Below are 20,767 nucleotides of genomic sequence, written 5' to 3' on the forward strand. Positions count from 1 at the left end.
TGTTTTACTCTGGAGCATCAGTCACAAATTTAGTAAAGCATCATCAAATTGCAGCTCCTTTCATTTTCAGGGTAAGTGCATGTTTGAATGAATATGGCAATTAATGCATTGTATAATTTCAGACTATAGTTTTCCACGTTTTTGGAGCATGGTCACTTTAAATGGTTTGAGTGTGAGCAAGCCTTTCACTGTTGGCCTTTCACAGTCAGATGTGATATCCTACAGCTGCCTTTGATCTGTTATCCTTGGAGTGTCTGTTCTATCCATGACAATACCAGAACATGATAGTAATCATTTGTGTAAACATGGGTAATTCTCAGAACTTCCAGACTGTAATTTCTTCCTTTGCTAGTTAGATTGATTTCTATTGTTAAAACATCTGTCCTTTGAGGTTAGTAATTTCCTGTTTAAGTAGCATCCTCTAGGGCACACTGGAAGATAGATCTGCTAATTGATTTGTATCCAGGTTGATCTAGATTAGAAGATTTTTGTTAAGGAACTACACTAATTTTATCTTGGGCGTGATCAGACTGGTCAACATTAATTCATAAATGGGAAACATAAATTGATTCTTTTTCCTTTGTCTTTTCATCCTGTATAATTCCATGTGCTCCGCTGTAAGTTTTATTTTCCCAAAAGATATGGAATATTTGTAATTTTGGAAGTAATGATGCATTTATTTCAAATATACCTAGTACCCTTACAGGAAAGTCGAGCAAATGGTTGAAGTGGTGCAACTATTTGCTGTTCAGTGGAGGATTTTTGGCAGGGGTGGGGTAGGTGGAGATGTGTAGAAAGAACAGAATGGAAGTGAAAACATCAGGTGTGACCCAGAAGAGCTGTTTGCAGAGAAAAGAAAGTATTTGTAGAGTTATTGGTGGACATGTCGGTCACAGAACAGGAAAGGTTATTGTACATTAATTCAATCCTTCAGGTTTGTAGGTTAGTCAGTCTCTTTCTTGTAATCCTTGTTAATGGAAGCCAGAGAGTTGTCTCTAGTTAGTACCATTTGGTTTAGATTAGCAAAAAATCTAGACTGAAGTATTGCGCTTTGATGTCAGCTTCTGTGTTTTTAAGGCCAACAGCAAATACAATTCCTTGGCTGTTGGCTGCAAAGTCCAAATTGTTGCAGTTTGTTCATTAAGCTTTATTGCCTAAGTGTTGAAATGCTCAATTTTCAAAGTACTTTTATGAAATTCAGAATGAAAATGACTTTTTTTTAGCATTTCGTTGAGTCTCAATGTACCAAAACTATTCAGTTATTAAGAAGCAATTAAAGTATTAAAGTTTATTAATACAGTTATTTTGTGTAGAAAACCATCTTTTAAAAATCAGCAATATTCACATTTCACACTGGTTGATAATGAATGTTGGCTGGAATATCATGTGGCACTGCTGCTGTTGTTTGGAGAGGCATCATTGATTCAGTGCAACAAGTTAGACTCCACCACTATAATCGGTAAATGGCTTATTATTGCCACATGTACTGAGGTACAGGGAAAAGCTTTTGTTAACGTGCTGTCCAGACAGATCATCAAAGTAGAACGAAAGGACAAGCCAGTAGCAGAATGCAGAACATAATGTTATCAGCGTGGGATGTACTACAGATGCTGGAATACACACAAAGTCCTCTGTGGGTCAGGCAGTATCTGTGGATGGGAATAAACAGTTGATGTTTCAGGCTGGGACCCTTCCATCAGGTCTGGAAAGGAAGGGGGAAGAAGTCAGAATAAGGTGGGAGGGAGGGGAGGAAGACGTACAAGGTGGCAGGTGATAGGTGAAACTGGGAGAGGGGGTGAAGTAAAGAGCTGGGAAATTGATTGGGGTGGAAGAGCCAAAGGGCTGCAGGAGGGGGAGTCTGGTGGGAGAGGACAGAAGAACGTGGAAGAAAACAAAAGGAGAGGAACATCAGATGGAGTTGATGAGCAAGTAAGAAGAGAAGGTGTGAGAGGGAAACAAGATGGGAAATTCTGGAGGAGAGCGGGGGGCAATTACCAGAAACTGAAGAAATGTATATTCAAGCAACACACACACAACGCTGGTGGAACACAGCAGGCCGTGCATATTCATGTCATTAGGTTGAAGGCTACCTAGATGGAATATAAGGTGTTGCTGCTTCATACTGTGTGTGGACTCGTGGTATGGTGACAGTATAATTTCATAGTTTCAGGGAAAGTACAGTGGACATAAAACAAATGAGATGTAAGGACCATGAGAAGGTAAATTGTAACTCTTCATTGTATAAGGGGCCCATTCAAGAGTCTTATATGAATGGAGAGTGACTGGGTGGGGAGGGAAGGAGAAGATAGAATGGCTGGGTTGGGGACTTTCCTGGGGCTGCAGGAAGTACAGCCTGAGTCAATGGGGGAATTGGTTTTTGTGTGATAGACTGCAGTTTCCTATAATTTCTCATAGTATTGGGCAGAATAAAGTTCAAAGTAAATTTATAATCAAAGTACATAAATTTTAATTAATTAATTAACCAATCAATTTTCATCTAACCTTTTGGCAAATGCGCCTCTTGTGGGTTCCTGCTAGTTTGACACTGCACAGAAAGTCCCAACACTCACCTCTTTTAAAACCTTCCGCCTCTTGCTCTGAGTGGCTTTTCCGTGCTACCTGGAACCTTCCTAAAGCTGCCAGCACCTCTTCTCCAGTATGTTCCACTCTCCAGGTGAGGAAAGTCCCATTCAGATATACCGTGTTTATATTCCAAGCACAGACAGAGTCTCAGAGGTGTGTCAATCAAGCGGTCGTTTCCTGCGTGCGTGCAACAACCCTTTCTCCCCGGCGCCAGGTTACACCTCCTCTGCTGCCCACCCCACCCCACCCCAGGGTGCTGTTGCAGGTGCAGTGGAGGCTCAGTAGGATGCAGCCTGGCACAGAGCAGATCAGTTATGAGGAGAGGCTGCGTCTCTTCTCCCTGGAGCAGAAGAGGTTAAGAGGGGATGTGGATGAGGTATGTGAAATGACAAGGGCGTATAGGCAAGGTTGTCTGCAAGATACTGTCTCTTAGGAGGAGATTTACCAGAACATTTTTCAGGCGTTTGGAGGAAAGTATAGGGGATGTCAGAGGTAGTTTTCTCACACAGAAGGTGGTGAGTGTGTGGAATGCGTTGCCAGGGACATTTAAGAGTCTCTTAAACAGGCTCTTATGTGGGAGAGAAGGGTCAGATTGATCTTAGATTTGATTAAAAGGTTGGTACAACACTGTGGGCTGAAGGGCCTGTACTGTGCTGTAGTGTTCTATGTTTTATAAACTGTATTTCACCATATACAACCCTGAGATTCTTGCAGTCATACTGTGGAATAATAACCATAGTAGAATCAATGAAAGACTGCCCAACTAGGGCATTCAACTGGTGTGCAAATAGAAACAGAAAGAATAAAAAATAAATAAGGGAAGTTTCCAATGCCCTTGAGCAGTTGCTGTACCAAGCTGTGATGCATCTTGGTAGGGTACTTACTGTGGAGCCTTTACAAAAAATGATGCGGGTCATCAGGGACACGCACAATTTCCTTGGCATTCTGAAGATAAATTTGTTTTATTTCACGAGCTAACATTTCTTGAGAGAACTCGTGATTATTCTGACTGAATCAGAGCCCTTAATGAAATAGGGGATAGGAGCAGAAAAGAAGCATTGATTCATAATATGGGGTTGCAGTACAAAACAAAATACAATTTTGTACAAAAGTGGATATGGTGTTTATCAAATCAGGCTTTCCAGATGAGGCAAGATTTCATTTACTGATGCAGTGGGTTAAAGATGGTCAGTAGCTTAATCAAAATACACCAGAACCCTGGTGGTAAAAAAGGGAAAATGTCACATTAGTCCTGAAGGGAAGGGTGTCATGAGTGTATTCAGGAAAAGAATTTGAACAAAAGTAGAACTAGCATCACTGTGACCTTGGCATGTTTGGAATTGGCAGTGAAGTTGAAAGTATTGTTGTTTGGCACCAGTTCCCCTGTTTTGATAAGTGCATCATTCAGAGTTAATATTTTTTTAAAATTGTGCCAGCTGATTGAGGGGATTCCATAAACTTTAACTGTTTTCAAAGTAGTAAGTTGAAGGATCCATGCTGAAGTTTAACAAGCAGGTAATGTGGACCTGGTGTTTTTGTTGCTGGATTCATTACTGAGCGCCTACTTTTACTGTAGGTGCAGTGAAAAGTTGTCTCCTGTGTATTAGAGCCTTCCATCTCAATGAAACTGTGGGAACTAGTTGTGATCCACGTTTAACTTAGGATTAGTCCAAATGAGGTTACGCCTTTCAAATTCTGCCAGTGGTGCATTTAACCACATGCCCATTTAAGGACGAATAGTCTTCGGTATCCGGATTCTGAGCTGGAATGGTAGAAATGCATTCATTATGTGACTGAAATTGTATGCAGCCTGCCAAAAAGAGAGTTGTATGCATGCAGAGCTCTGCTTCGGCAATAAAAACTTAAAAGATAAATGTGCACAGTATGACATGAAGTAATACTGTACATGGAGTTTCAGCATTTAAATTATCAGACTAAATATTCCTACCAGAATTATTAGGGCTTTCTCTCCAGCCAAAATTCCCCTCTATGCACCAACCTGGATAGTGCTGATTTGTTACAACCTGGTTATTCAATTCTTTATTGAAATTTTTAAAAATTACAAAAATTCATCCTAAACAAAACTTCTCAAGCGGTCGCCATTACAGTACCCATTCAATCAGGCAATGAGAGTGCTTTACATACGCTCTGAGCCATTCAGAGCCAATCGTGTATTAGTTCATGCTCTGCCTCCCCAGCGTGCATAAATGTCATTGCTCCCTCGCCAATTTATTCCAGTTTTTTCATCCATAATGTCTGGAAAACAGCCTGCAACTTCCGGTGAGGGTACTTACATCTAAGATGTCAGGAAGAAGCATTATCATGGATGTGGAGCTCCTGGTATTTCAGGCAGAAGCAGTCATCCAAAACATTGTTGAACTGGCCAATGAAGCAGGATTAGAGGATGTTAATGATGGTGATGTTAAAGAGTTATTGCATTCTCATGGTGAGAACCTTAATAACAAAGAGTTTTGAGAATTGGCAGAGCAACGCATCCTGGGTGAATCTGAGGACTCTGATGGAGAAGAGGAAACACCAGCAAGAAACCTCACCACAAAATCCCTCAGCACTAGCATCACCATGATCAAACGCATCATGGACCAGTTCATTGATAATGACCCTGACTGGGAACGAAGCAATAAGGCAAAGAGAGGGGTTTTCAACATGGTTGATTCCCTGCCACCGAGAACTGTTTCATGGGAGGGAGCTTAAGAAAAGGCGGTCAAATCTCGATGCCTACTTGAAGAAGAAGCCAAAGTTAGAGGAGGACCCACTGCCTGGTCCCTCCTCTAAGATGCAGCCACCTCCCAGTTCCCTCAACAGCCACCTCTCAATTCCCTCCTATGCTGCTGCTCCACTGATGTACAGGTTGTTTGTGATTCCACGAATTACTGTGTGTACATAAAATAATATATATCTCGGGTTTGATTGTTTTTAGCGAGCACACATGTCCATTTCTGCAATGCTATAAAGGCTCCGCATAGTGCCCCACCTCCAAGGAACACGTCCTCAGCGTTAAGCAGGGTCTGAGTGTGTTTGCTCTGAAGGGAACTGTATCAATGTGATTCAGAGCAGGGTGAACTTTCTCAGTCCTTACACTGTCAGCTTTTGCATTCAACTGGGCCTTTCATTCAGTTTGTGCCAATGTCTTCCATCTATCTTTAATCTAAGTTCTAATAAGCTCTAAAGAACTTTTATCTGTCCATCGTTTGATGTAACTCATGAATGTCTCGCGCTGTTGACTGTGACCATGACTTTTTCCTTCCATCGGTGTTTCCCATCACTGAAAGATGTTCAAGCTTCTCTTCCCTCGGTACATATCGCAGAAATTGCAGCTCCCGTTTCCTGATTGATGATATCAGCTCTCTTCTTATTCCAGCTTTTCACAACACTTTATTTGTGCTCTGTCCTTTCATGATATTTTCGTCATGCTTCTCAAACACCAGATTTCTGAAGCTCAGTCTTCCCTCGATTTGCTTTTGTGTTGTCTAATATTCACTTCCATGTGTTAGTGTGGAATGAATGCAGCATCACAACACTTTCACACCCATAGAAATTACATTATTCTTTAGTTTCATGCTCAAACACTCGAACTTGCAATCCTAATCCTTCTCATTTCAACACCAGCCCTACCATCAGATGTAATTGTGCTCCCGAAGCAACTGAATTTCCATGTTTGTTTAAATGTTTCATTGCACTTTCAGTTCACATTCCTGTGTGTCTTTCTTATTTGTGACCGTATACTTTGTCGTCTTGCAGTTGATGGTCAGTCTTCTCTGTGCACCTTCTTGGACTTTATTGACCATTTCTTGGAGCTTCTTTTAGAAGTAGCTATCAGCACTGTATCGCCTGCATATTGTAAGCTGTTCAAATTATATCCACCAGTTATCATGCCTGGAATACTGCTATTTTCTCTTGGAATCTTTTCACTATAAAGGTTATATAGGTTGGATGAGAGAACACGATCCTGTCTGACTCAAATGAATAACTGCTATATTTTCCATAATTTTATTTTGATCTTCTTGTCAGACAGTTGCCATAATTTTTATACTCCATGATGCTATACTTATGAGAGGGAGACGGGGGAGTTGATTTGGTAATGCTATCGAGGGCTGGAATGCTGACAATAGCTGTATAGAGAATGCAATGAATGACCATAGTTATTTACCTCAATATGATTGCCTAATCAAATGTCTGAAATTGAATATTGTTTCAAACTTCTACGAGTTGTCAAGGTTATGGTATGAGAATCTAGAAGGAGGGGATGAAAGCATGTTCACATTTGAAAACTGTAGTGAGTTTCCAGATTGCAGCAATGGAGTTTGTCACAATGGCCAAAGACGTCACTCTAAAACTAGTATACAAAAAATATTTAATAAGGATAGGTTGAATCAGCCACATGTTCAAAGAAAGGCTGAATTGTTTATGGAACATGGTTGTATAAAATGGAAAATTTTAGTACTTCACAGTGTCTACCTTAATATTATGCACATGAAGAAAATATTTTTGTTTGTTGGCTGGGAGTAACTAAGTGTACTGTCTTTCATGATTGCATGACATACTCGTGGTTGAAAATGCTTGTTCAAAGCTGAAAAGAAAAAAAATCAAATAGCATGATAGCTGTTAATGGCCAAAACATTCAAATGACTAACTCATGGATATGGAATGTTGAAGTGATTGATGAAGTAGTTCCAAGTTTGTTGGAGTCAGTGCTGCCCTCCAGTGTTTGCTCAATAGAAGACAAGATGTATCATGTATGACTGCAGACTGCTGCAGTGCTCATGAACGCAGGGACTTGGACTGTATTTTTGTTTGTGTGACTATGTTACTGCTGTTTTACATGTGCTTTGCATGCCTTGTACTGTATTGGGTCTGACTATATCTTGGCTTCGGAGTAATCCTGTTTCATTTGACTGTATTCATGTATAGTTGAATATATAGTTGGACTTGTGCACTCCAATGTTGCAATTATTGTTGATATATCTGTCATGAAAGCTGGGCTTTTCTCATTGATACTGTCAGTGCTAGAGTGCAGATTTTCAGTCTTTCACAATAATGTACTGATTCGTGGCTCTTCGTACATTTTTTTCTCAACAATATTTTTATTTTTTTAAACGAAGAGAGCATAGTATAAAGGAAGTTTGTGCAGGGCATAACAAATGTATCAAATATACAATTCGCATCTATGAAAGAGATGCAGCCATAGTACAATCATGCTTTTGTTGCCTCCCTGCCCCGACCCACCCCTCTCAATCCCCATCTCCAAGCCATCATTGCTTTAGCAAAAAGGGTTAAACAGAACCTTTGTCCCCTCCGAGCTGCATTGGTATGGAGAAGGTGTATTTTCCTAATACATAGACTGCTGTATGTTTACAAGTCTGGGTCCGTAGAATTTTACCGGGAGGTGCTGGAGGTCAGGGATTTATGTGCAGAGGAAAAGAAGAAAGAATGGACCTTTAGTTTGGCTGGGAATTCTGCAAATATTCAAGAAAGGGTCCCCACACCTTTTGAAACTTTATGTCCGAGTTGAGAATTGAATAATGGATCTTCTCAAGGTATGGACTGGACTGGACATGATGTTCCTGAGCCACGGAGTGAGGGTGGGCGGGGCAGCATCCCTCCACCGTGAGAGTATGGGCTCAGTTCGGTCTCCATGACTTCTCTCTTTCAAGTCTTATTCTACATAATCATCTCTTCCAGCCTTCTATACATGATCCAGCATTTCAAGACTGGTACAGAAAGGGAATCAGGTGCTTTAAAGACCTTTTTATAGACAACTGCTTTGCGTCATTTGAGTAACTGTCTGCAAACTTTAACCTACCTAACACTCATTTCTTCAGATATTTGCAGATCAGACATTTTATCAGCCCTTTGATATCAAACTTCCCTGAGGCACCGACACAAAAGTCATTGATGTTTCTCTGCATGAATCCATTGCACAAAGATCTAATATCTACTATTTGCGACAAGCTAGCGGTCCTGAGGTGAGCCCCCCTTGACAAAATTAAAACTGCCTGGGAGCAAGATTTAAATTTCTCACTGTCAGACGATGTATGGGATTCAGTTCTTAAGTTAGTTAACTCAACCTCTTTACGTGCCCGCCACTGCCTGTTACAGTTCAAGGTCGTACACAGGCCCCATATGTCTAAAACTAAATTATCTCGCTTTTACCCAGATCCTAATCCCTGCTGCGACAAATGCAAAAGGAGCGAGGCTTCCCTCTTCGTACATTTTTAAATCCACCAATTTCAAACAAATTTTGTTGTCTACAGAACAGTTATTTGGATTCCCAGTTACACAGTGAATGGATATGAAGAGAACTCTGCACCAGTTGTAGCAAGATTTGTGATCTGTCATCCCAATGTGGATGTTGATCTGTAAAAGCATTTTGAGCCAGGAGGAGAAAATGCAGTCAACCAGCTTTTGTCTGAATATAACAGATCTTGGACCAGTCCTTTCTACTTTGCCATATGGAAAGTGCTTTATAAATGTGAGGTGTTTTCATGAAATCAATTTAATAATTTTTGTTCTTTTTAAAGAATGCAATTGTAATGAACTTGGCATCGAGACACGGCAGTGTAACCAGACAGATGGGCACTGCGTCTGTCGAGAAGGGATTACTGGTGAACGGTGTGATAGATGTGCCCGAGGGTACTTTGGTACATTCCCTCACTGTGAACAGTGCCACGCATGCTTCAGTCTCTGGGATAAAAAAATTGAAGAGCTGACCGCTCAAAGCAAACGACTTGTGGAGCAGGCTGATGCGATCAAAGCCAATGGAGTTATTGGCCCTTACCAAGAAACTGTTAACGCTGTGCAGGACAAGATTAATGAGATACAATCTCTGCTCGCTGCAAATCCTGCAACAGAGCCACTTGACAATATTGAGCAGCTTTTGGAAGAAGCCAAGTAAGTAAGCTTAGTTTATATTAATGCTCTCTCTGCTACATGCACAGGCAGAGTCCTGTATGTTACAACATTAAGTTTGTCAGTTTACTGAGAAAGAGGTTGAGATCTAGAAAGGAAGTGAAAGCAAGACTTTGATTAATGTTGGCTTTCACCTTCTTATCAAAATAACTAAGCCTATAGTCAGTGAAGTGTAGTCACTATATTAGAGTCAGAGTTGTGCAGCACAGATGCCCCTCAGTAAGTCCAGCCTTTTCTCTTAAGCCTATTACTTACTTTACTGCCTGTTATGCTGCCAGTGTTTGGGACAGCAATGAAGATTTTCTTCATTGCTGTTTCTGTAACAATTTTGTTTGACCAGTCAGGGGTGTGAGCCCTGAGCTGAAACCCTGAACCTGGAGGACCAGTAGACCATTCTTAGATTGGCTTCTACCCTTTGACCTTTATGGTATGGGTGACCCTACCAAGAGTCAAAGCACAAGGCCCGTTTATTCCAATGTGGAATAAATATTGACTATCTGCCCTATCGATGCCTCTTATTTTAATGTTCTCTATATGGTAACCCTCAGTGTCCTTTGCTTCAGGGGAAATGAGCCCAGCCTATTCAATCTATCTCTCTAACTAAAGTCCATCGTCCTCTCCCAGTATAAACAGTGTCCTTCCAAAAGTGTCATAACTGGAACTGCATACAATACTCCAGGTGCTGCCTAATTAGTGTTTTGTAAATGATGACCCAGCTCGGTATTCTGTGATCTGACCAATGATGGAGCCTGTCTACCTCTGACGCTTTCAAGGGACCAAGGACTTGAACATTAAGGTTCAACTTGAATTGTCATTCAACCATACATAAATACCCATGAATATAGATAGATAGATAGATAGATACTTTATTCATCCCCATGGGGAAATTCAACTTTTTTCCAATGTCCCATACACTTGTTGTAGCAAAACTAATTACATACAATACTTAACTCAGTAAAAAATATGATATGCATCTAAATCACTATCTCAAAAAGCATTAATAATAGCTTTTAAAAAGTTCTTAAGTCCTGGCGGTTGAATTGTAAAGCCGAATGGCATTGGGGAGTATTGACCTCTTCATCCTGTCTGAGGAGCATTGCATCGATAGTAACCTGTCGCTGAAACTGCTTCTCTGTCTCTGGATGGTGCTATGTAGAGGATGTTCAGAGTTTTCCATAATTGACCGTAGCCTACTCAGCGCCCTTCGCTCAGCTACCGATGTTAAACTCTCCAGTACTTTGCCCACGACAGAGCCCGCCTTCCTTACCAGCTTATTAAGACGTGAGGCGTCCCTCTTCTTAATGCTTCCTCCCCAACACGCCACTACAAAGAAGAGGGCGCTCTCCACAACTGACCTATAGAACATCTTCAGCATCTCACTACAGACATTGAATGACGCCAACCTTCTAAGGAAGTACAGTCGACTCTGTGCCTTCCTGCACAAGGCATCTGTGTTGGCAGTCCAGTCTAGCTTCTCGTCTAACTGTACTCCCAGCTACTTGTAGGTCTTAACCTGCTCCACACATTCTCCATTAATGATCACTGGCTCCATATGAGGCCTAGATCTCCTAAAGTCCACCACCATCTCCTTGGTCTTGGTGATATTGAGACGCAGGTAGTTTGAGTTGCACCATATCACAAAGTCCTGTATCAGTTTCCTATACTCCTCCTCCTGTCCATTCCTGACACACCCCACTATGGCCGTGTCATCAGCGAACTTCCAAATATAGCCAAACGAAGCAGCTTTACTCTGTGGCCACAGTGTAAAACTACCAGCAGTCATGCACAGCCCAAGGCCCATACAGCACATATAAGGTAGCAAGTACATATAAGAAAGCAGTAAAGTACAGTCACACAAAATATATAGCCCAAGTCCCTGAGTCTGTGAATGTTGCAGCAATCTGCAGTTGAACACAATCCAGCTTGTCTCCCGCGGAGTGAACACTGGTCCCCGTTTGTCACTACTTCTTGGTATCGGACTCTACTGTACATGTCCTAATCCTGTTTGACAGAATATTCTCATGTTGGTCTAAACTCAGTATGTTTGCTGTGCAATAGGAAAAGTCTTGTCTGGCATCGTTGGAATCCATTGGTGTGAAGTTAAAACACAAGATATCCAAATACCTTTATCCCCTGTTGTAAACTTGCCGTATTGTACACCAAAATTGTAAAAGAGATTCTTGTTTTCTGACAGTTTTACTGTTGCTTATTTACTGCAAGCTCCTAAAAGCAGATGACGAAGGGTCTCGGCCCGAAACGTCGACTGCGCTTCTCCCTAAAGATGCTGCCTGGCCTGCTGTGTTCCACCAGCATTTTGTGTGTGTGTTGTTGAGATGATTAAAATGTTGTTTTGGGAATTACTTGAATAAAACAAAATCTGAGCCAGTTGACGTTTTAAATTTGGGAATCTTGGTTGACGTACAGACATCAATACACTAAATTTGGTTTCATTATGTTGGTCTTTAGCTTATTTGACTTGTGGTCTGGCCGTGCATTTATTCAGTCTGGAAATATTAGTGAGAGAGCCCATCTGCACCACAGCTGTGAAGTAAATTTTCATGCTTTTTACAAACATTTTTTTTGTCTTGATTTGGCAATTGAGACCCACTTTTGGTGTATTGCTCCAGAATTTCTTTTAAATTGCAGAACATCTCCGTTAAGCCTCAATTTTAAAAGAGGAAGGTTAAAGGGAGAATATTAGGTATTTTGCAGCACATAACTTTCCCCAGTTTTCTAAATGTAGTCTAGCATCTAACTGCAGACCACTCGCTGAATGTTTAATTCCTGACCAGAGGCATGGAATTGTTGGATCGGTCCACTACATCACTTTGCTCTGTGCGTAAACAAAAAAAAAAAAATCTGCAGGTGTTGGAAATCCAAGCAACGCATACACAATGCCGGAGGAACTCAGCAGGTCAGAGAGCATCTATGGAAAAAGATCACAGTTGATTCTTTGAGCCGAGCCCTGCTGAAGGGTCTCAGCTGGAAACATCGACTGTACTCATTTTGTTCCGCAGGTGCTAAGCCTGGTCTGCTGAGTTCCTCCAGCATTTTGTGTGCAGTACCTTGTTCTGTGCTCTCCAATTTGTTGCTGAGAAATATGAAGTACCTGCGCTCAAGATGAAGAGGCTTTATCTGTTCTCAAAGCTTAATTATCTGTTACCTGCAGTTTGGTTAATTTGAGGTTGCACAAATGCACATATTGTTTGAATGCCAAGGTTGTTTTGCTTGAGTCCAAACTCTGCAGCTCCATCTTGAATATGCTTGAATATATTGAAAAAAAATATTAGTCCTTGGTCTAAAGTTTGTGTCTCAGAAGTAGTTCTGGGAATCGGATTCATTGAAAGTGGATGATTAGCTGTATATAAGTAAGGTGGGGGTAGAGTATCGATATAATAAGAAGCTTCGTAGTGTTCCTCTGCTATCAGGAGGAGAGGGCGAAAGCTGTAGGAGGTTTGGAGAAGGAACACATTCAATCCACTGTGCATAGGTGGTGAGGGAAAGATTATTGTTTTCATCGGTAGATGAAGTTCCAAACATGCAAGCTACCTTATCTTTGTTGAATCTAAGTGGAGTAAGAAAGACTTTCTTTCAGAATCTGAACTGTTTGTATGTTGTTCAGCATCCTAGTTGGTAACACAAAGCCATAGTCATACAGGCCACATCCCTTCAGTCCACCACACTCAATTTTGAAAAATATCCCAATTCCTCTGAACATTCGCTAAAAGTTTGAAGTATTTTATTAATTAATATTCCTAAATGAAATAACGATTTGAAGTTTTAAATTCTTGATTTTAGGAAGAAAGTGATTCATCTTGCAGTAAAGGTGAATGGAATTGAATCAGATCTTGCAACAACAGAAGACCAACATAATGTGACTGTCGCAGAACTAAATGATCTTCAGAGTGACACTGAGGGCGTAAAAGCTATCGTGAGTGAACTAGCAGAGCGGTTGGAATACATTAAGAACTCTGATATCCATGGCAAGTATTTAATTGTGTTTTATAGAATTGTAATGTTAGTCCCAATGGGGAAAAATTACCTCCTCTGCGCATCTGTGGTTGATTTGCAGTGAACTTTGAATGGTGTGTGTGGTGCACTTCAGAAATGCAAATCACCCAGCCAAACTTTATGTTTAGATGTTTCTGATGACTTCAGAATGAACCTAGTCTAAACAGATTTAAACAGTTCTCTAGTATGTCTTTTAAATTAAAAGTCATGATTTGTTCAAAGTATTTAGTTTAATGTATCACACCATTAATTTCTGTATTGGGCGGAACTGTTGTTCATTATATCTGTGCAAAAAGTTTATTTTCCACAGTCCAGATTAGTGAAGATGTATAACTTAGAAGACCAAATATTCTGTTCCTCTCACTTTAGCAGTATTAAATGTATAGCGTGATTTGATGTTTTCTAACCTTTACAATTTTAGGAGCCTTGGACAGTGTCCAGAAATACCACGAACAATCTGTAGAGGCTGAAATAAAAGTTAATGCTTCCACCACTGATCCTGACAATATATTGCTGCAGTCTTCCACCATTCGACAAAAAGTGGATGAAATGATCACACAAAATGAGGAGCATTTTGAGGAACAGCAAAAGGAGCATTCAGAAAGTTTGGAAGAATTGGCTAAGAAATTGCAGGATCTAGACCTTTCACCATTAAGCGAAAAGGTACCGTATTTGTTTCTACATCTTAATGGTTAATTATAATATAAAACATGCCAATTCTGATTTCACTAACCGTTACTAGTGGTGCAGTGGGTAAAACAATTGCATAAACATTTCTGCAGTGATAGTAAGGTACATTTGTTGGACATTGCTGATTCTTAGTATTTGAGTGCAGAATGAATATATTCCAACTAAACTAGGGCTTTCCAACCTGGGGCCTATGGACCACTTGGTTAATGGTAAGGCTCCATGGCATCAAAAAGGTTGGGAACCCCTGACTGTGATTTAACTTTTTGCAGTGTTAATCTACTTTCTCTCTCAGTCCTAGTATTAAAAGTACTTGATTTAAAATAATAAAACCACACAGGAGTTAACTTAAACTTGCATGTTTGTCCAGGTTTGTGGGAGCCCCGCAGGAATATCTTGTGAGGAAGCAAAGTGTGGGGGCCCAAGCTGTCGCACTGAGGACGGAAATAGGAAGTGTGGAGGACCTGGCTGTGATGGGCTTGTAACTTTGGCTCATAATGCATGGCAGAATTCTATGGATTTTGATACAGAAATCCTAAATGCTTTGGCAGAAGTGGATCAGCTCTCTAAAATGGTATGTCTCTTTCCAGATATTTAGTTAGAAAAATTAACTTGAATTATTTTAAGTAATTGGTAATTTTGTTTTTCCATGATTACCATGATCTGTTTTGACAGGAACCCTGCCTCAGCAGTCAGTATGATACCATCTGCTACTACATCACTGGTACTAATTCCAAAATCACGGTCACCAATAACATTCCACGTAAAGATTGGAATAAGATAAATACTTAGCTTTTGCATCACATAAATGTAAATAGTAATCTCTTAAATTGTTTGACTAAATTAAATATAAAATTTGATTAAATTAAATTTTTGTGTTGGGGGAGGGGTTGACATAGAATATTTAACCTGCCTTTGGTATGATTTGCTAGCTGTTTGAATTTAGTTTTAGTATGGAACTCTTATAATTTTAATGTGATGACAATCTATATGTGTACAGAATTCAGAAATGAGCAGTTGACAGGTAATGTTCTATTACAGAAGCACTGAAGGTTCCAGAAAAAGTAAATAAAAAAGAATATTTTAGGTATATTCAGAATTGACCCAATTAAGTCGCACACCCCTTCCTAGATGCTGCCAAATATGCTAAGTATATCCTGAAATTTCTATTTCACCCATCTCCGGCATCATGTATCCCATGCTGATTGTGACTAGCTGCCTTAACTAGGTATAACAGAACGGAATTGGAGGAACTAGCCAATGATCCCTATAATTAGTAATTAACAGAATGCGCAAAATTCTTGTGCTGTGCATTTTTTTTTTACCCAATGACAACAACATGTGCGCACTGAATAATTTCTTCAATAAAAGCAGTATAAGTAAGTCAGTTCTAAAATCTGCAGACAAATCATTGCCAATTCCACATTGTTGACACAGTCTGCATCAGAAACCGGAAAAGGAAATGTGATTGTGGCCGATTGTGAAATACTCTCAACGTGCCAATGAGGTAGAGGGTGACAACCTTTTGTGCAGTTTAAATTCCTTTGTGAGCTAGTAGCAAAAGATGTGTGCATGTGCACACCTTAGACAGAACATTGGAACTAACAAAGAATAGTGAGTTTGTGGCAACCCACTTTCTGTGCAGGCGAACCGGCTCACAAATAGCCAGTGCGCGGGGAGAGACTTTGGTAATGCACCTCTGACATCATTTCCGCCCGGAGTGGGTGGGCGCTAGGGATTAAATGCCAGCGCCGCGAAGTTTGAATAAACTAGTCTCAAAACGACTTACCGACTGCGTGTCGTCTCTAGCTCTGTATGTAGCACATCGCTACATTGGTGACCCCGACGGTCCAAACGGGATTTGGACCAAAGATGACCGACTCTTCATCTGTTCATGCAGTTTCGCTAAAACTGCTGACTTTCTGGACGCTGCGAACACGCGTGTGGTTTAGCCAAGCAGAAGCCCAGTTCCAGATTTGGCAAATATCCTCTGATTCCACGCGTTACTACCACGTGGTGAGCACCCTTGACCAGGAGACAGCCGCCCAGGTTGCGGATTTTATACAGTCGCCCCCGGAAGAAGGCAAATATGAAGCATTCAAAGCGCTGCTCATTGGGACCTTTGGCTTCTCACGGCATGAGCGGGGTGCCCGCCTGCTTCACCTGGACGGTTTGGGAGACAGGCTGCAGTCAGTATTGATGAACGAGATGCTGTCCCTGGCTGACGGACACAAGCCCTGCCTCATGTTCGAGCAAGCGTTCCTAGAGCAGCTGTCTGAGGACATACATCTGCTGCTGGCTGACGCAGATTTCAGTGACCCCCGGAAGGTGGCAGCCCGGGCAAACATGCTGTGGAAAGCCAAGAGGGAGAGCGTGGCGTCCGTCGGTCAGATTACCAGGCCACGCGCCCAACAGCAGACCAGACCAGGCCCGGCAGGGGGGCGCACACAACAAAGAGGCAGGAGTGAGGAGGACAGTGAACAGTGGTGTTTCTACCACCAGCGGTGGGGCACAGAAGCCCACCGTTGTCGCCCACCCTGCAAGGGCCAGCAGCCGCTAATGACTATGGTGGCTGGCCACCAGGACAGCCTCTTGTATGTCTGGGACAAACAGTCGGGACGCCGCTTCTTGGTCGACACCGGAGCAGAGATCAGCGTCTTGCCCCCGACGGGGTACGACACCCGCAACAGGAAGCCAGGACCCACACTGAGGGCCGCAAATGGCAGCACGATATGGACCTACGGCACCCGCACAGTGCAGCTGCAGTTCGGCGCCAGCCGGTTCATATGGGACTTCACACTGGCCGCCGTGGCCCAACCACTCCTGGGGGTGGACTTCTTGCGAGCTCACAGCCTGCTAGTCGACTTGCAAGGGAAAAGACTGGTACATGCCGAGACTTTCCAGACGTTCTTCCTGGATGAAGCCAAGTTGCCGGCCCCACACCTGGACTCCATCACGCTGTTGGACAACGAATTCACCAAGGACAATACTTGGACGAGGAGGCCGCGGCTGCTTTCGTTAAAGCCAAGGAAGCCTTGGCAGATGCCGCGATGCTGGTGCACCCCAGAACGGATGTTCCAACTTCACAGCACGGACGGACCCCGACCCATGTATCCAAAGACCTGCAGGACTGTAAGTTTGTGTTTGTACGAAGGGGCGGACACCGGGCACCGCTACAGCGGCCATATGAGGGGCCATTCAAGGTGATCAACAACAACGGGTTCACGTATGCTCTGGACATTGGGGGGAGAGAGAAGGTTTTCACGGTGGACCGACTCAAACCAGCCCATGTGGACGGCGCAGCCGGTCGAGGTTCAGGCACCGCAGCGCAGAGGCAGACCTCCCAAACAGAGGCTGATCCAGACTGTGGACATTGGGGGGTGTATCGCCGGTTCTGGGGGGGGTGGTTATGTGGCGACCCACTTTCTGCGCAGGCGAACCGGCTCACAAATAGCCAGTGCACGGGGAGAGACTTTGGTAATGCACCTCTGACGTCATTTCCGCCTGGAGAGGGCAGGCGCTAGGGATTAAATGCCAGCGCCGCGAAGTTTGAATAAACTAGTCTCGAAACAACTTACCGACTGCATGTCGTCTCTAGATCTGTATGTAGTACATCGCTACAAGTTCTAAATTATGGATGGAGAGCAATTGAAACCAAGAATATGAATTTTAAATCGTTGTATGTCATTGAGCAAGGAATGAAGAAATGCAAAGCTTACCCAGATGGTCAGATTAGCAAATGGAGCACCTATGTTTTAGTGCCTTGAGTTTGAGCATCCATTTGTGAGATAATGTGACTGCAACTGCTTTTTGTGGACAGTTGGATCCGTAGTTAACAAAAATCTGCCAGTTGTGACTTAATTTGTTGCATTCTTGCATTGTCACCTAAGTTCTGAGCAGTGGAATCTTTTCAGTTCCATTTTGTTTGGAGTGAGTGCAGCACATTTAGAGGGATATTAATCAGAAATCCTGTCTGCTCTCAAACCTGAATGTAATGGATCCACAATACTGTTTTGGAGAAAACCAAAGTTCCTCCTGGCATTTGATCCCTTAAGCAAGAACATGAACATCATTGCTGTAGGTGGGAGCTTGTTGTGTGGTTGGTAAGCTTGATGCTACATTGCCCAGAGTATAATAATAGCTGTTTAATAAGTACTTTAGGTATATATTGCTGTTGGCTATAATGATGAACATAACTGCAAGTCATTTATTTCATCTGTATTGAAAATTATACAAAACCTAAGTGATAAGGATTATAGCAGGCAGAAGTACTTGGCAAGAACAGGACTTACTGATAAGAGGAAAAGATCACACTATGATTGGATGTAGATTCTAATTGTGTTACTTGCTGTGGATAATCATTCTCCTACCACTTTGCCACAGTACATGTACCTGTTATAAATTATATTTAAAGAACTTATATACCAGTTCACCTGCCAAAGGAAGTTTTTCTCATTGTTCCAAATCTAACACAGTTACTGTGCAGTTGTAATTTAGCAGGTTTCACTAGGTGTTTGCCTAGTTCATGTGTTCAAGGGGCTCTGATATGTGGTATTTGTGTATCCCTGCAGGTCACTGATGCAAAAGTTAAAGCAGATGAGGCTAAACTCAATGCTCAAAAAGTCCTGTTAAAAACAAATGCCACAAAGGAAAAAGTGGATAAAAGCAACGAAGATTTGAGAAATTTAATCAAGCAAATCAGAGAATTTCTTACACGTAAGAATTGAAATAGCTTTTAATATATTGAATTTATCTCTGCATGATTATTTAAAATGACTGTCATAAGGAATATCCAGATGCTCACAAAAAACCAAGTGATCACTGTGTTTAATAATTTTAAAATATAAACTTGCTAGTACTATGAAGAAAACTAAAACAGTCTACTGTTGTTTCATTCCTTTCTGCGCCTTGTGGCACATCGGGCAGCAACCTTGCCATTTCTTTAGCAAGGCTGAGTTGCTCGCTCAATGTTCAAAGCAGCGTGGATACAAGCAGCCAGCCGGATTCAAACCCAGCACCACTCACCTCTAAGTCCAGTGCGGATGCCACTACCCCACCAGCCAACTAAAACAGTCTATTACACATACTTATTCCTGCTTACTTGCATAGTATTCTTGATACCTTCCATATCAATCAAAATTAAAATGTCTTTTTTTAATTTCAGTCCATCTTTGACATTAATACACTTCAAAGACACTTAAGGTTGTAACATCAGCACCTAGGTTTAGTGCCCTGGGGTTAGCTATAAATTCACAAGTATCAGGTAACTAGAATCATGGCTACTTAACTAATGCAGTGGCCTGGTTGAGATTGACTGAGGAGCTGTGAAGCGGCAGCCTTGCCAGTTGTGCCGCTCACTGTTATCCCTCATGAACTTCAAGGTGAAAGGTGAAATGGGTAACAGTGCCAAATTGTTATTTACTAATACAAACGGGTTAACTGATTTGTTTGCTCGTTCATTGTATGCAGGATTTCTGCTGAAAGGTAGAAATTAGATTATTGTTCTCGCTTCCTTGATCCATGAACATTAACAGTTGTAGGGATCCTGGAATGGAAAAGTCATACCCCCAGTTGCTGGACTGCACATTGCCAGGTTTATCCAGGAATGTATTAATTGGATTTTTCCTATAATTGTGCCACATTTTGTATAGCTAACCATTTTGTACCACTCCTGTACCCTGACCTCAAACCCCTTGCATTTTAACACAGTTTTTCTTGGTAAGACTTTGCAATCCTTTGCACAAATACAACCATTGCCTTTTGTTCTTTTGGACTTCTTTAACTTTATTCTGTTTATTGATAGTTCAATCTAAAGAAATTATTTTCCTTCTACCTCATCAAAAACAACAATTTTGGAATATTTCAATAAAACAAAGATATTTCAGTCATAATAAGTTGCAAATCCTTGGTATCAACCTAACAAGCTTCTTATCCACTCTTCATAATTGTTATTTTCCTCAAAGATAGCTAAAGCTAAACACTATTAACTACAATTAATAATGTTTACATTGTTTTTATAGATTAGTCTTTTGAGTGCTTTGAGTACATTACTATGGTACAATATATCTTACAAAATTATAAGCAATATGTAACTCTGATTTTGTTTATTGTATCATAGTAATGTATTCAAAGCACTCTAAAGAGCAATCTTTAAATTGGCTTTCGTCATATCCACTGACAATATCTCCATACTTGAGAAGCTTATTTCTCAAGATTGTAGATGTCTCAAGCTGAATAGTGGTTTTGAACAAGTTCCAGTGATTGGTTCCAATAACTGTTATTGTTAATTGGGGCCATTTGAGAGAGAGCCTTTTATCAGTTATTTTTAAAAGTTACCATTCTCTCCCATCTGTAGTGGAGGAATTAATTGTGGTGAACACCAGATTTTTAACTACTTGCAATCTACATTCACAGATATTTCAACATCTGTATTCAGTAGACAGATATGGTCAACATTCTAGACTTTTTAGTTAGCAATGCAGTAAAACGATTTATTATTAATACCTTTACATATTTAGACAATTGATCATGATGACATCCTTCAGAAGATCAAATGTTT

At 41.3% G+C, this 20,767-nt stretch overlaps 1 protein-coding gene across 1 annotated transcript in view; it reads left to right on the forward strand.

The window, feature by feature from the left end:
* Positions 1-20,767, forward strand: part of lamb1a (laminin, beta 1a) — an 88,937-nt gene that overhangs the window by 54,954 nt on the left and 13,216 nt on the right. Inside the window, exons 24-28 of the mRNA XM_073066278.1 lie at positions 9,123-9,492; positions 13,309-13,493; positions 13,943-14,184; positions 14,579-14,782; positions 18,780-18,924. Coding sequence (XP_072922379.1) covers positions 9,123-9,492; positions 13,309-13,493; positions 13,943-14,184; positions 14,579-14,782; positions 18,780-18,924 — 1,146 coding nt within the window. The remainder of the gene's footprint in view (positions 1-9,122; positions 9,493-13,308; positions 13,494-13,942; positions 14,185-14,578; positions 14,783-18,779; positions 18,925-20,767) is intronic.

This window comes from Hemitrygon akajei, chromosome 14 (genome assembly GCF_048418815.1).
Source record: "Hemitrygon akajei chromosome 14, sHemAka1.3, whole genome shotgun sequence".
NCBI classification, from domain to species: Eukaryota; Metazoa; Chordata; class Chondrichthyes; order Myliobatiformes; family Dasyatidae; genus Hemitrygon; species Hemitrygon akajei.